This window comes from Mesoplodon bidens, assembly GCF_964165515.1.
Source record: "Mesoplodon bidens genome assembly, chromosome: 1".
Taxonomy (NCBI): domain Eukaryota; kingdom Metazoa; phylum Chordata; class Mammalia; order Artiodactyla; family Ziphiidae; genus Mesoplodon; species Mesoplodon bidens.
The window spans coordinates 197697197-197711576 of NC_138176.1; the positions used below are offsets into that span (position 1 = coordinate 197697197).

Genomic DNA, 14380 nt, shown 5'->3' on the forward strand with positions numbered 1-14380 from the left:
AGGAAGAAGATATTTGCAAATGATATGTCCAATAAGGAGTTAATATCCAAAATATATGATGAACTCATACAACTCAATATGAAAACAAACAAACAACCCAATCAAAAAATGGGCAGAAGACCTAAATAGGCATTTTTCCAAAGAAGACATACAGATGGCCATCAGACACATGAATAGACACTCAACATCACTCATCATCAGGGAAATGAAAATCAAAACCACAATTAACTATCACCTCACCTGTCAGAACGGCTATCTTCAAAAAAGACAAGAAGTAACAAGTGTTGGCAAGAATGTGTAGAAAAGGGAACCCTCCTACACTTGGTGGGAATGCAAATTAGTGCAGCCACTATGGAAAGCAGTATGGAGGTCCCTCAAAAATTTAAAAATAGAACTACCATATGACTCAGAAATTCCACTTTTAAGTATTTATCTCAAGAAAATTCAAAAAGATACATGCACCCCAATGTTCATAGCAGCATTATTTACAATAGCCAAGGTATGAAAACAACTTGTGTCCATGTTTATATGGTTTTAGTGATTCTGCTCAATTTAAGTGCGCTTAAAAGGTCAGGCTTTGAGAAATTGGAAATAAGACTCCGAGATGAAGTTAGATGCCAGGAGACTAGGCAAACGATGAAGTCACAGAAAGTGTATGTTATCCGCTTTGGTCCAAGAAGGTCATTTGTTAGTCTATTGTTTTGTTGTTGTTGTTGTTGTTGTTGTTTGTTTGGTTGGGTTTTTTGTTTTTTTTCAAACTAATGGTCAAAAATAGACCCTAAACGATTCCAGTTCCTTGAAAGGGTTTTCCTTCTGATCCAACCCTGCCCTCACCACCCCTGCCCACATCGTCTCCAGCCCCTGGTGGGGACCACATTCTCCCGCTAGACGTGGGGAGGAGGCGTTCGCGCGGCCGGGACACCCCTGACCTCCCCGGCCCCGGCCCCAACTCCGTCCCCATCTCCGTCCCCAACTCCGTCCCCACCTCCGTCCACAACTCCGTCCCCACCTCCGTCCACAACTCCGTCCCCAACTCCTTTCCCATCTCCGTCCCCATCAACTCCGTCCCCATCTCCGTCCCCACCTCCGTTCCCATCTCCGTCCCCATCTCCTTCCCCAACGCCCTCCCCATCTCCGTCCCCAACTCCGTCCCCAACGCCGTGCCCATCTCCGTCCCCAACGCCGTCGCCGCTCCGTTCCGCGGCCGCACAGCGCCCCGACCGCACAGGCGCGGACCACACGGCGCAGGCTCGGCGGCCGGAGCAGGCGCATCAGCCCATCTCGGGGACGCGGGGACGGTACGCAGCCGCTCCCCCCGCACCGGCGCGTCCTGCCCGAGCGCGCGTCCTCCGGGGCTGCGGGCGGGGCGCCAGGGTAGGTCGGCTCCGGAGGGAGGGGCGGCGCGGGGGTCCGGGATGAGCACCCCTGCGGCGAGGCCGGCCCGGGGCGCGGGGGGCCGCGGCGGCGCGAGGCGGAGGCGGGAGCGCCTCCCGCGAGTCCGCGGTGGGGGTGATCTTGGCAGCAGGGGTGCCGTCGGCGGCGTTTGGTCTGCGGGGCCCGTCAGCCCCTGCCGCTGCCCCCTTCGGGAGGTGTGGGTGGACGCAGAGGGACGGGGTGGCATCTCTCTCTCCGCCCTTCAGACCTCCAGGACGGCCTCGGGCTTCCTGGCGCCGGCAGGGAAGGCGGACGCAGTCCCTGCGGCCGTGGGCACAGGTGTCGGGGCCGGATGCCGCCGCTGGCTGGGGTGCGGGGCAGGGAGTCCAGTGCTGCGAGGTGACCGCGGGCAGCTGTGGGCCTGGTGAGCCCCTCCGTCGTCTTCGGGAGAGAGGACCAGGGAGGTGTCTCCTCCTGCTTGCTTAGGGCTGCGAAGGAGAAATGTGAGATCAGACTTCCTGGGAGGAAGAGAGATGAAAAACGTGACACAAGAGAAGCCAAATTATGAGGGGGGAGCTGGGACTTCCGTGAATGCTGAGGAGTAGACCGCTCTCTTCCTCTGCAGGAAACAGTGAAGGAGACACTGTTTATGGTTTGGGAATTAAAGATGCGGAAGAGGTCTAAATACTACAGGGTTTAGGAGATGCTTAAAGTTTTTTTTTTTTTTTTTTTAATGCATCAGATAGGCAAGAATGTAGTTCTCCTGGAGCATGGAAAATGTTATTAAAATACAGCTAAGAAGAGTATTTATTTGGAGGAGGCTGACTATTTTTGCTATTTTATTCCATACAATGTTACCTAGAATTTCTGGAGTCAGAAATCATCATCTGAATGATAAATGTCAGTATCATGTGAGTAGGAAAGCCAAAAGCTAACTTAAACCAATGAGCACCTTTTTTGGATAAAAGGTAACTTGTGAATTTAAAGTACATAAATAAAAACAATGAATTTAGACAGTGAAACTCTTTGATAATATTTTTTTCTCTATCAGTCCTTTAATACTTAGAATTATCTTTTCTTCGAGAACAGTTTTATTGTTTTTGAAAAAAATATACATGCGAAAGTCAAAGAACAGAGGAAATTTAAAAAACAAAACATTGATTTAAATGACCTAGAACGAAGTAACCATCTTAACCGTGTAAACATCTTTCCATGTATCTTTCTAAGCGCATATTGATATATGTGCAATTCAATGCCAGTTTACAATTTCATGAAACTATACAGTAGAAATTTTTTCATACTTACCTTGTATTCCTCATAGGGGTCTTATTTTCTATGAACCATTATTTAAACTAACGTTTACTATGAAACCATCACAAAATGTATAGTAAAGTATAACCACGTAGGTTTGAGCAATGAGAACTTTCTTTAAAACCAAATAGCATTTATGCAAGTAAAACAAATCACAGACACTATACATGATTATACATGAAAACACACATGATATGATTTTAAAAGTCTAAAAGTGGACTTCAAAGATGGAACTTACAGAGTTTTTTCTTCAGAAGAGAAAGAATAGAAAATTATACTGAATATATTTAATAAGCTTAAAATATGATAAAATATTTATTTATTTATTTATATTTTTGGCTGTGTTGTGTCTTTGTTTCTGTGCGAGGGCTTTCTCTAGTTGCGGCCAGCGGGGGCCACTCTTCATTGCGGTGCGCGGGCCTCTCACTATCGCGACCTCTCTTGTTGTGGAGCCTGTGCTCCAAATGAGCAGGCTCAGTAGTTGTGGCTCATGGGCCTAGTTGCTCCGTGGCATGTGGGATCTTCCCAGACCAGGGCTCGAACCCGTGTCCCCTGCATTGGCAGGCAGATTCTCAACCACTGCGCCAACAGGGAAACCCCAAAATATGATAAAATCTTAATGTTTGCACCTGTATGCAAGACAGATGTTTGCCACGGGCAATGAGAACTTGATGTACAAGACACCCTTGTCCATTGGGTAGTAATGGTCGTACTCCTTAAAGAGTCGTGTAGTTACCGTTTGCCTCATAAATGTAAACATTTTCTTGTTCTTTCTTGTAGATCGATCTCCTGAAATTTAACCTTTCAAGATGAAGTTTGTATTGGCGGTGGCCTTTTTTATTTTAATTTCCTTGTGTGTTGAAGAAGCCTGTTCTAAAGAGAAGTCTTCAAAGAAAGGGAAGGGGAAAAAGAACCAGTACCTATGCCCATCGTATGTTCTTCATGTCTTATATTCTTATACGGAGAAATATTATTGCATTTTTTATCAAAGAGGTTTATTGAAACACATGTCAACAGAAATTTCCCTATCAGAATTGCACCCATTTGTTTCATAGGTAGAAAGTGACAGAGTGTAGAAGGCTTTACAATGGGAAAGCTAATTCTCAGTATGATAAAGGTAAAGTTTTATAAAGTTTTGTTCGTGCCCTGGGCTTCTGTAATTTTCATACATCTTTTATAAAAGTAGAAAAAAGTTACTATTTCTTTCTTACCCTGAATGTGCAACTTTCGTTGGTTACTGAGATTCCCTGCTTTGAGCAAATACCAGTTAAAAAAGTTGACTTTAAAAAAAAATACTACTGAAATTGAATATTCATTTAAAAAGTCAGATTGCTAGACTATGATTTTAAGGTCTATTTAATTCATATTAAGGCACAGCAGGAGAAGAATTACATGGTAGATCCATTTTCCATTTCAATGGGTTTTTTGGGGGTAAAAGATTTATCTTAGGAAATGAGTATATTTCTCAAAAAATATGTCATTAAATTTGAAGTTACCTGTAAAAACAAAATCTAAATTCAATTCCCACTCCCTCCCCACCCAGAAAAAAAACAGCAACAAAATTTTATGGTTTGGACTCCATTAAAAAAAAAATAAAGTGTTACTATTACTGGTGAATAATAGTAAATAATATCCAATAGTTAGAACAATTGAACAGCATATAAATCAATAACCTTCACAGAATATGTGCTTTTAAGTAATAATGTTACAACATATGCAGTAATGTGGAGTAAGAATTAATTTGCTGGTACTGGTTATTTTTACATTAAGATTTCCTAAGTGCTATATTGATCTCAGGTAACATTATTCCAGCATCATCATTACTTAAATATTGATTATTATAGTTTCATAGATGTTCCATAAGAATGATTAAGGTACCTTCTGGGAAGTAAATTTTGTAAAGAAAGGATATTAGAGTTGGTATTTCGGAATGGACGTCTGTATGAATATGTGAGACGGAAGGTCTGGGGACGGTATGGTGACCCACATAAAGCCCCATAGTACATAAAGCTCCCTGTTAAGAAATACCTCCTAGTTTTCAGCGTTAATAGTCCTGCTTCTTCCAGTCTACACAGCCTGACGTCAGGGCCAGGCTTCCGGGTGTGACAGGATGGCCCCATCCGCCCTACTGAGTGTGACTCATCTTCACAGATAAGAGTGTTTGAGCTGCAACTAGGGGACTAGCATTTTCGGGAACTGGACGTGGTCAGGCCTTACTCTGCCCAAGGATAAGGACACCTTGTCATATTTTGGATATCCTTCATTTTAACGTTTTGTTCGATAAATCTTGGCATATTGATGTGAACTCTTGTATTTGTCTTGAAGGCACACTGATCCTATGTGTGGAGTCAAGCCATCTGTGGTCAGTCGGGTTCCACTCTCTGTGGAAGCAGATGAGTCTCTCTCCCTCGTCCCAGCCCTGCTTCCCGCCCCCACCCCCACCCCGGTATCCTGTCAAATGTCATGAATCACAGCTCTGAATATGGCAACTGCAAGCCTTACGGCTGCCGTGTACCTTACAAGAGTCTTTTAGAGGGCATCCTGTTTCTTCCCAGAACTGCGCTGTTGCCTTATATGTAAACTGACTGTATATGCTCAGGCTGTCTCTGGTTAGGACAGATTTTTAACGTTAAATTTGATAGATAAAGAGTGAAACAATGAAAGTTCTCTTTGGTGCATATGGAAACCTCCAAGTGGAAGGCCCAACATACACGTGGTGAGCCCGTATCACAGTGTTTTAGGTATGTTGAGAAAATAAAGTTTTATCTCTGAAATTTTCTACCACAGTTTTCAAATTTTGATTATATTATTTACTTTCTTGCAATTATGAGACTGAATAAAGCTCTATTAACAGTAGCCCTGGTGATGCTGCCCCAAATCCAGCTTCTTAAAAAGTAGATGTACTTTGGAGAATTATATTGTATATTTTTTGTTTGAGCATTTTACTAAGAATTTTGATTTCATGGTCACTGAACTTCTGAAGACTAAGGTTTTCTCTGGCTATTGTTGGATCCATTGTATTAAATTTCTTTGAATATCCAGGTTGGGAATCTCAGTTACAATAACGGGCTGAGAAAGAATATGCAAATTATTTGTTCCTCAGCGGACGGTCCAGTTTGTCCATCTTGTGTAAGCTGATTAAGCATAAAACATCTTGATTAAGAGGAATATTTGAGATCACAAAACCCGGAAGTTACATACAGGCTTCCATATACTCCTCAATATGGTGAAATTTTGCCCGGTGATGTTCTGATTTCTTTAATTTTTTTTTTGAATAGAATTGAAGAACAATGGTGTCGAACGGATATATGCAGTTGACGTGTTGTGCACATGTAGTAAACAGGAGCAGAAACTTCCCTTTTTATTCTTGTAACATTTCTTCCCAAAGATTGGAAATAAGAGGAAAACTGTTTCTAAATGTAGAAAGGACTTAGGACCCTTCATATTCTAGGTTGATGTGGAGCTTGAATCGTATGATACTCTCTCCCTGGCTCTTTATTTTTTTTTAACCTTTAATTGTTTTGAGAAGCTCAAAAATGATAAATTTATGCTATTATTCATTGTTTTTTGGTGTGTAACTGGAGCAGCAGTACCAGTTTGACAAACTACCCGATAAATTTGAGTTCAAAAATTTTAGAAATTTAGTGTCTATTAATAAATACACAATAAACTTTAAATTAGAAGCTATGTTTTAGATTAAGTCCTTGGACACTGTTTAGCTTTTTATTTTAAAGCTTGAATTTGACACTGACCTGAATCTATTGGTCTTCTGATTTCCTACATTTTCTGCCTCAGCGATTTTGTCCAAATCTCTGGCTGTACCTCCATCTATGCACTGTTAACGCCTAAGATGCTGTATGCAGCCCAGCCTCTCTGAAGAACGTACCCATACATCCACCATTTCTACCTGGTTGTCCCATCTTGATCTTAAAACTCAATTCAGAATGATAAAACCCGAGTACAGAAATCCTCCCCATGTCTCCTCATACAGTGTTTCTATTTGCATCCTTTGCCACCCAAACTCAGATCCTAGGGGTTACCTAGGACCCCCTCTTTCTACCTTAGCTTCTCAAGTCCAGTCGTTGCCAAGACTTCCACGTTCAGAGTCTGCGCCATCTTGGGAGTGTGTCCCTCACTTCCATCCCCATCATGGCGCTGCTGTCACTTCTCCCCTCAGCCTTTCTGGTGAGCTCTTTATTGGTCTCCCTCTTCTTGTCTTCCTACACCAGTTCCTACCCAACCCTGACCCTAGAGTGTATTTTGCTCAGTGTACTCAAGCCACGCCAGCGCTTAGAGCCCCCTGAGGGACTCTATAACCTTTGGAAAAGGTTCTGATTTCTTGGCTCAGCACATAAAACTCTTGCTGCACTGGCCTCTGACTCCCCTGGCTGTGTCTTTGCATCCTGGCCACGCCCTTACTCAAGTCTCATACACGCTTGCTCTTTCACACCTCCGAAGTGTTCTTCCCTTTCCCAAAATGCCAGAGGTTTCCTTCTTCCATGAGTTAACCCCTGCCTCAGTGGTCTTATGAAAATCCACAGCTATAAATACCACGTGTTCGCTGTCGACTCCTGTATCTGTGTGCCCGGCCCAGCACTGTGTGCCCAGTGCTCTCTGAAGAGCACTACATCCGTACATCCAACACTTGAATCTGACTGTCTCATAATGACCTCACACTCAAACTTCGTTGTGTCCTTTGGGAAACCTTTCCTAATCCTGACAGTCTGATTTAGACAATCACACTCTGTGCCTTCGTGGTCCCCTAATTGCCTATCCTGCTTATAAAACGATGTGGTGACATCAGCTGTAATTATCTGCTTCCCCTACTAGATTGTAAACTCCGTGAGGGCTGTGTCTTATTGACTTAGTCACCAGAGATCAACATCGTGCCTGGTACAAAATGTACATGCAATAAACATTTGTTTAAAGAGTGAATACAAACTCAAGATCGTTGACCCTTACAAGTCACTGTATCTGGATTTTGTTACAGTACTTGAAAATAATTTATATGATCTCTCTGGACAGTATTTAGACATATAGTCTCAATATAAGGAGAAGAAGGTAGTTAATGTCTAGGTTATTGGTAGAGAGTCTTCAGCCTGGATGATGCTTCCTGGTGAAAGATTGGCCTTCTCGTGATAAACATTGTATCAATGACTAAAATAAACTATACAGAGGAAACATCCAGATGGAGACTAATGTGATACTGAAACATATGGTGGGTATGTGAGACAGAATTAGAATCTGATATGACCTTGGAAGTCTAAAGCGATGGGCTGAATCTAACGAGATTGAAGTATAAACTGCACTTTGGTTCAGAAATCATATGTGCAAGTATAGGATGGGGAAAGCAGTGTGGCTGAACACACTTGGAAAAAATATTAAATAGTGTTGTAACCATAATACAAATGAATAATAATATACTATAGTATAGTATAGTATAGTATAATATGATATAATATAATATGATATATAATATATAACCTGAGGCAGATGAGTAACTCTGTACACTATCTTTCCATCCCAGCTAAATATAACTATATATATATAGTTACTTAAGAAAGAAATTAGTGTTCTTATTTTACCAATTCTGTGTTAAGCATATTACCAGCCTTAAAAGAATTATATTTAAAGAAAGACTTATAGAGATTTCTGCACTGTGCTGGTCAATACCTTCAGGGGAGACAAATAAGAATAGTTGAGGTAGGGGCTTCCCTGGTGGAGCAGTGTTTGGGAGTCCGCCTGCCGATGCAGGGGACACGGGTTCGTGCCCCGGTCTGGGAAGATCTCACATGCCTTAGAGCAGCTGGGCCCGTGAGCCATGGCCACTGAGCCTGCACGTCTGGAGCCTGTGCTCCGCAACGGGAGAGGCCACAACAGTGAGAGGCCCTCGTACCACACACACACACACACACACAAAGAATAGTTGAGGTAATTAAAATAATGTCACATTATGAAGTGCTGAAGGAACTGAGGGATTTGACAGTTATCTTCAATTTTGTGAAAATTTGTGATTTAGATGACAAAGTAGACTTTGCTGCTTGGCACCAATACTTACAACCAGCACTAATGAGTAGAACCATGAGAAGGGATATTTTTGGCTCCAAATTAGCAAGACCTTTCTAATAGCATTCTGCCAGATATAATTGCCTGGGAACAGAGGCAGTAGAGCTCACAGCAACCCCAAGCACTCCGCCCCCAGGGATAATTACTTGCAGGCATATTTTATAGAAAATTTGAGCTTTGAGTAGGTAGTTTGGCCAGACAGCGGTGTTTAAGGACATTTCAATTTGTGAGATTTTTAAGTCTTTGATTCTAATATATTGTATGTGATGACGGTCTTATGATTATCCAATTGCAGAATGATATAGAAAGAATCACCTTTTAAAATTTTAATCTCCATCCAGATTTAAATAGCTTGGCTGCTATTTTTGGTGCATTGTCATGGAGAGCTCTACCATATGAAATAAGTATATCTAGGTGTAATAGTAAGGATTTAATAACTTGCAGTGGTAGCATTTCTTCTTGAAATTTCACGAGTAATCAGGTTTTTTGAATATCTTTCAAACTCAGACTATCTTTTTTCTGACCTAAACCAATCGGAATAATATGTCAAGCTACTGTTAATCTCAAGAAATTATGATTGAGGGATGATGAATATTAATTATCTGATCAATGCCTGCCATAATTGATAAGAAGAAGACATGTTTATGAATTTGTATTTATATGTCTATTGTTATGAAACCAGAACATTCTAAAATATACTTTCAGAATTCTTGATTGAATGAACAAAACCAAAACAAAACAGAACTATTTGAACCAAAACCAAAGCATTATTTGTCATTTCTATTTGTACTCATAGCAGACACAATAACACTTTTTAATACCGAATTTGGCCCGACTGTAACCTCTTGACACATACTGACATTTTTGTCATCGCTGAGTTAGGGAACTTTCTACCATTTGGTGAGGACTGTTTGAATTTCAGGCATCTGATAGCTCACCGTAAGTGTAACTAATTTGCTTACAAGTTACATTTGAAATCTTTCTCCCATTTTGGGCCCAGACTTGTACCTTAGGTGTGAAGAAGCATCATAAGAAGCCCTTAATTGATACTTGATGAGGGCTGCTATTATTTATATGACTGTTCGGTCATGTTTGCATAGAATTTACTTCATCCTAATGATCTTTCCTCCAAACTGTTGGTACTCTAGCTTTAAAATCATGACATGAAGATTTATGGTTCTGTGTGTGTAATGAGGAACAATATGATTAATTTTTATTAGTTTGTTCACAACCTAAAAAAGTTGTGTGTGTATAAATTTGTTTGATACCAATATGAGATTTTTTTTTGTCTCCTTCAGAGAGAGACCATTTAATGGTAGTATTTGTGGACATCAGTTCTGTGTAGTAAGAAGGGTTGGGTTAAGTATAATGTTAGCCATTTTCTTCCTATTCTGATTTTATTACCTGTTATTCATTAATAGAATGGATTGATTTCAGTTTAGTTCCATTTTCTTACTTCCTAATGGAAATGTTCAAGATAAGTACATTGGCCCCAGAATGAAAGGCTGATTGGAAATGGATATGGAGAATCTGTACAATGGTATAATTGAAAACTGCCTGTATTATTATTACTATAACAAAGGTAGATCAAATTTTTCATTGATGGGCAGTTATGTATTTTCTTACTACCTAAGGAACAATTCTGATTTAATGGCATGATATTATTTTGCAGTCAATTGAATTAATGATCTTCCCTTTCCAAATAATTTCCTAGGTCTTTAAATCAGAATCCTCATTATTTTAGCTATTTGGGCATGAAACTTAAATGGAATCTGTTTTCTCTTAAAATGATCTTCTGTATCTGTCCTGTTCATTGCATCTCCTCTTACTGTCATTTTCAACATAGTCTGTTACAATAGTTTCCTAATAACTTGCCGTATTTTCTTCCCCGCTCATTATTGTTCATCTTACATACCATTTCCATTTTCATCTTGTTAATCTTATGTTCCAGACCCACAATGTCTTCTTATTCCCTCAAGGATCCAGGGCAGACTGTTCACTCTGACTTTCAAAGGTCTCTCTGATTTACATGCGGAACTTTGTGCAAAACTACTCTCTCATCTTAGAAAGGCTGATCTGTCCTGGTGCCAACCTGCCACTGCTTATGCTTAGACATGCTTATGATTATAGAGTGACAACCTCCTGCTTAACCTACACAGTCATTCAGGGCTCATCTCAGTCATTACCTTGCCTGATGAAACCTTTTAAACGATTAGAAGTGTTCATTGAAAGTAAGATTAGTGCAAATTATTAGCATTCTATGGCTGTTAATGCATTGAGGTCTTGGACCTTGATAGAAATACAGTGTTTGCAGAGAAAAAAAGGTTAATTTCGTGGTGGGTATATCATACCTGGAACATTGTGTTGAATTCTGGTTGCATTCGTTTGTGCGGATTGGATTTACGTGGGAGTTTGTTCAGAGAATCATGATCAGCGTTTGCAGGAACATGGAAGTCTGTGGTTTGATAGGTTTACTGTGGGTTATTTTCTTTAAAAGTAGATGAGTAATCCCCCATTTTGAGGAGTTTTCATATAATATGAACTAGAATTCATATTTAGACCTCAAGTTATAGAACCAAGACCAAAGAGAGAAACATAGAGGAAGACATATCCATTTGAAAGGGTAGGATATAACTATCCAACGATATAACTATCCAAGGATTTCCTTGGGAGGTTCTTTGTCACCAGAGTGATGAACATAGCTTGGGTAGGGACACTACCTAAATGAAGCATCACTGGGAAGTTGCCGAATTTAAAAGTTCTTTTCACCAAGGTTTCATGAGCTTATGATTAGAGCTAAAATTAAACTCCCTCTTCTTGACCTCTTAGAATCCTTTTTGTGCATCCTGTATGTTTTGACCCTTGATTAGATTTAATAGTAATATTCTTCCTATGATATCTTTTATTTTTTAGTTGAAATGTATATATTGTGTTAACTCTTCAGCCAAATTATAAATACTTGAGATGAGATGGCTCTGCCTCTCTCTCCACTTTCATTACAGTATATACACTTCCATTTAGTAAGCATAAATGAAGCTCTGATTCAAGGAATTTTGAAGTAGGAAGAATATATATATACACACACACTTTCATAAAGATACACACTTTCATATATATTATAGCTTCATATTCTGCCTACTTCAATGTTCTTTGCATTTCAGCTACATTTATACTTACTAAATCAAATGGAACCAAATGGGTGACTGATCAAATAGAAAAATAATAAATTAATCTTTTGATGGGTCAGTGGCTCACTGGGACCATGTTTAGAGATCACCTTGAAACATGCATTGTTTAAAATTCCCTTTGCATGTCTGCTTAATCTAGATGTATAAAACCTTGTAATTTGGGAGAAAACCCACTGCTGTATCACAATTAGGACTCTTGCTGATGGGCTTTATAACTTTCAATAAGTCATTTAATTTATTTGGGTCTCAATTTTCTCATTCTTATGGTGAAAAGTTTCATCTCAGTAGTTTCCTAATTTCATTCATTCATTCCAACTCTATCTATTATGACACAGTCAAGTTATATTTATGATTGTTTTGCTACCTTTATATTCAGGGCTAACTATTCCTGTTTTTGTCAAGATTTTTCATCTTCTGATTTAGAACTAGACAAGCCTAACCAATGGAAAGAGAATACACAAAATTCTGTTTCTTAATCAAGTTAATTACTAAGGGGTCTAATTACAGAGTTGACTTATCAAAATGTAGGTATGTAACCATCCTCCCAAGTAGAAGAATCACATGTGTGCAAGGTGAATTGTACCCATTCTTAACTCTATAATTTTTCACAAACTGAGGAATTTGACTTACAAAAACGTGTCCTGTGTTTGCCTTTTGTTTTCTTTTGGAGGTGAATAATTTCTGTAATGCAGTAAAGGATAGAGTATCTTTGCCGAAGTCTCCTGTATTCTTCTTGAGCTACTACCTGAAAAAAGCACATCACTGTGGTCCTCCAGAGAGCAGAGAGCATGTCATAAATGAGTTCCTTTGCCCTCAACATGGAAATTTACATTTAGAATTAAAGAAGCAAATTATTCCAACTTATGTACATACAAATAGCTCCTCTGAGAGATGATGTAAATAGGAAATTTCCTTTCTAAGAGCTCTGATTGGAATAACAGAAAAAAAATGATTCAATCACTAATAGACTTTTTTGGAGAATGTGAAACATCTGATCCTTATTACTCCTCCTGTGAGAAAACAGTAGGAGGAATTCTTGATGATTCGGGGGAGTTTAGGACTCCACTCCCAAGAGTAACCTAATAGAAAAGGCCCACATTTAATGAGTGGACTTGTAGCCTTCTTTGCATCTGTGTTCAGCTCTCAGTTACACCATGGACGTGGCTGCTGAGATAATCCAAAGGTCGTATTGCAACACCCTTTAATATCTCCCAGGAGTTCCATATGTATTTGACCGGAATATCTATAATGTTTTCAGTTTCATTCTACAAATGTTGTTTGGAACCTTCATTGGTTTATTTTGTGTGTTGATGTAGCCTTGGCTGGGTCTTCATTGTGGTGCCTCAATTCTTCACTGGCCCTTAGTGGCTCCATGTTTCTCTTTCCCTAATAATGGTTTCAGTCCTTGATCAATACCCCTTTCGGTCTTCACCTACAGTACGAACTTCTACTTTAAAGAAAAAAAATAGCAGTTGCTAGACTCGAGCTCACTCACCACTCCATCTTCCCTCCAGAGCTGCCTGTGGCATCATCCTTTCTCTTCTCCTTGGCTCCTGACTGAAAGGAAGAGGGATGTCCTTTTCTCAGTCCCGGATTCCGTCCCCCACCCCCTTCTGAGACGCCCCCCATCACCACACTCTGCTTGCCCATGCTTCGTCATCTTCTCTTCTTTGGCTCCTTTTTCTAAGGGCTTAAAACGACGCTGAAGCGTCGCCTACCTGAAAAAATGCATAGTTTTTTTGTTTGTCTGTTTGGCTGCACTGCATGGCATGTGGGATCTTAGTTCCCCAACCAGGGATTGAACCCACATCCCCAGCTTTGGAAGCATGGAGTCTTAATTGCTGGACCACCAGGGAAGTCCCAAATGCATAGTTTTTGTATTCCGATTTCATCAACTTTGTTTTTTCCTCTGTGTTCATTGTCACATTTCTGAAACTGACAGCCCACAATTTCAGCTCTAATTCACAATTTTTTCCTTTTCTTTACTTGGATTTCTTTGAATTGCAAAAGCCAGACATTACTGTTGTAACAAAGGAAACAGTAGAACCACTTAGTTCTCCTATTAGTATTGACTCCTGCCACCATTCTGTTTTTTGATGAAGATATTTATTTTATTCCTTTTAAGCAAATCAGCAAAATTTCTTTGGAGTCCTTACATTACTTGACAAGGACAAATGATTGTCTTCTGCGTCCTGAAGTGATCTCTTACACCCAACCCCTCTGCCCTGATTTGCCCTCCAGCTTTGCGTCTGCCTCTCCTGCTACCCCTGATTAGACACCTTCCCAGCTATTCTTTTTTGTCTGTCCAGAAATAGTGGGTTTTGCCACATATTCATATCCTGGATGTTGCTAGATGTTCATCTTGGTCCTTTTATCTTCTTACTTATTGCTCTTCCCCTGAGTAATTTCTACCTGTGTCTGTGGTTACACACACATCCTAA

The 14380-nt window shown here is 40.2% G+C and overlaps 1 protein-coding gene across 2 annotated transcripts in view; it reads left to right on the top strand.

Annotated features, from left to right (window-relative positions):
• Positions 1 to 1287: 1287 nt before the first annotated feature.
• GLRB (glycine receptor beta) overlaps positions 1288 to 14380 on the top strand; it is a 75446-nt gene continuing 62353 nt past the window's right edge. For both annotated transcript variants that reach the window (XM_081239948.1, XM_081239949.1), the window contains exons 1-2: positions 1288 to 1374; positions 3466 to 3616. In XM_081239948.1, the coding sequence (XP_081096074.1) occupies positions 3495 to 3616 (122 nt within the window). In that variant the 5' untranslated portion in view covers positions 1288 to 1374; positions 3466 to 3494. The remainder of the gene's footprint in view (positions 1375 to 3465; positions 3617 to 14380) is intronic.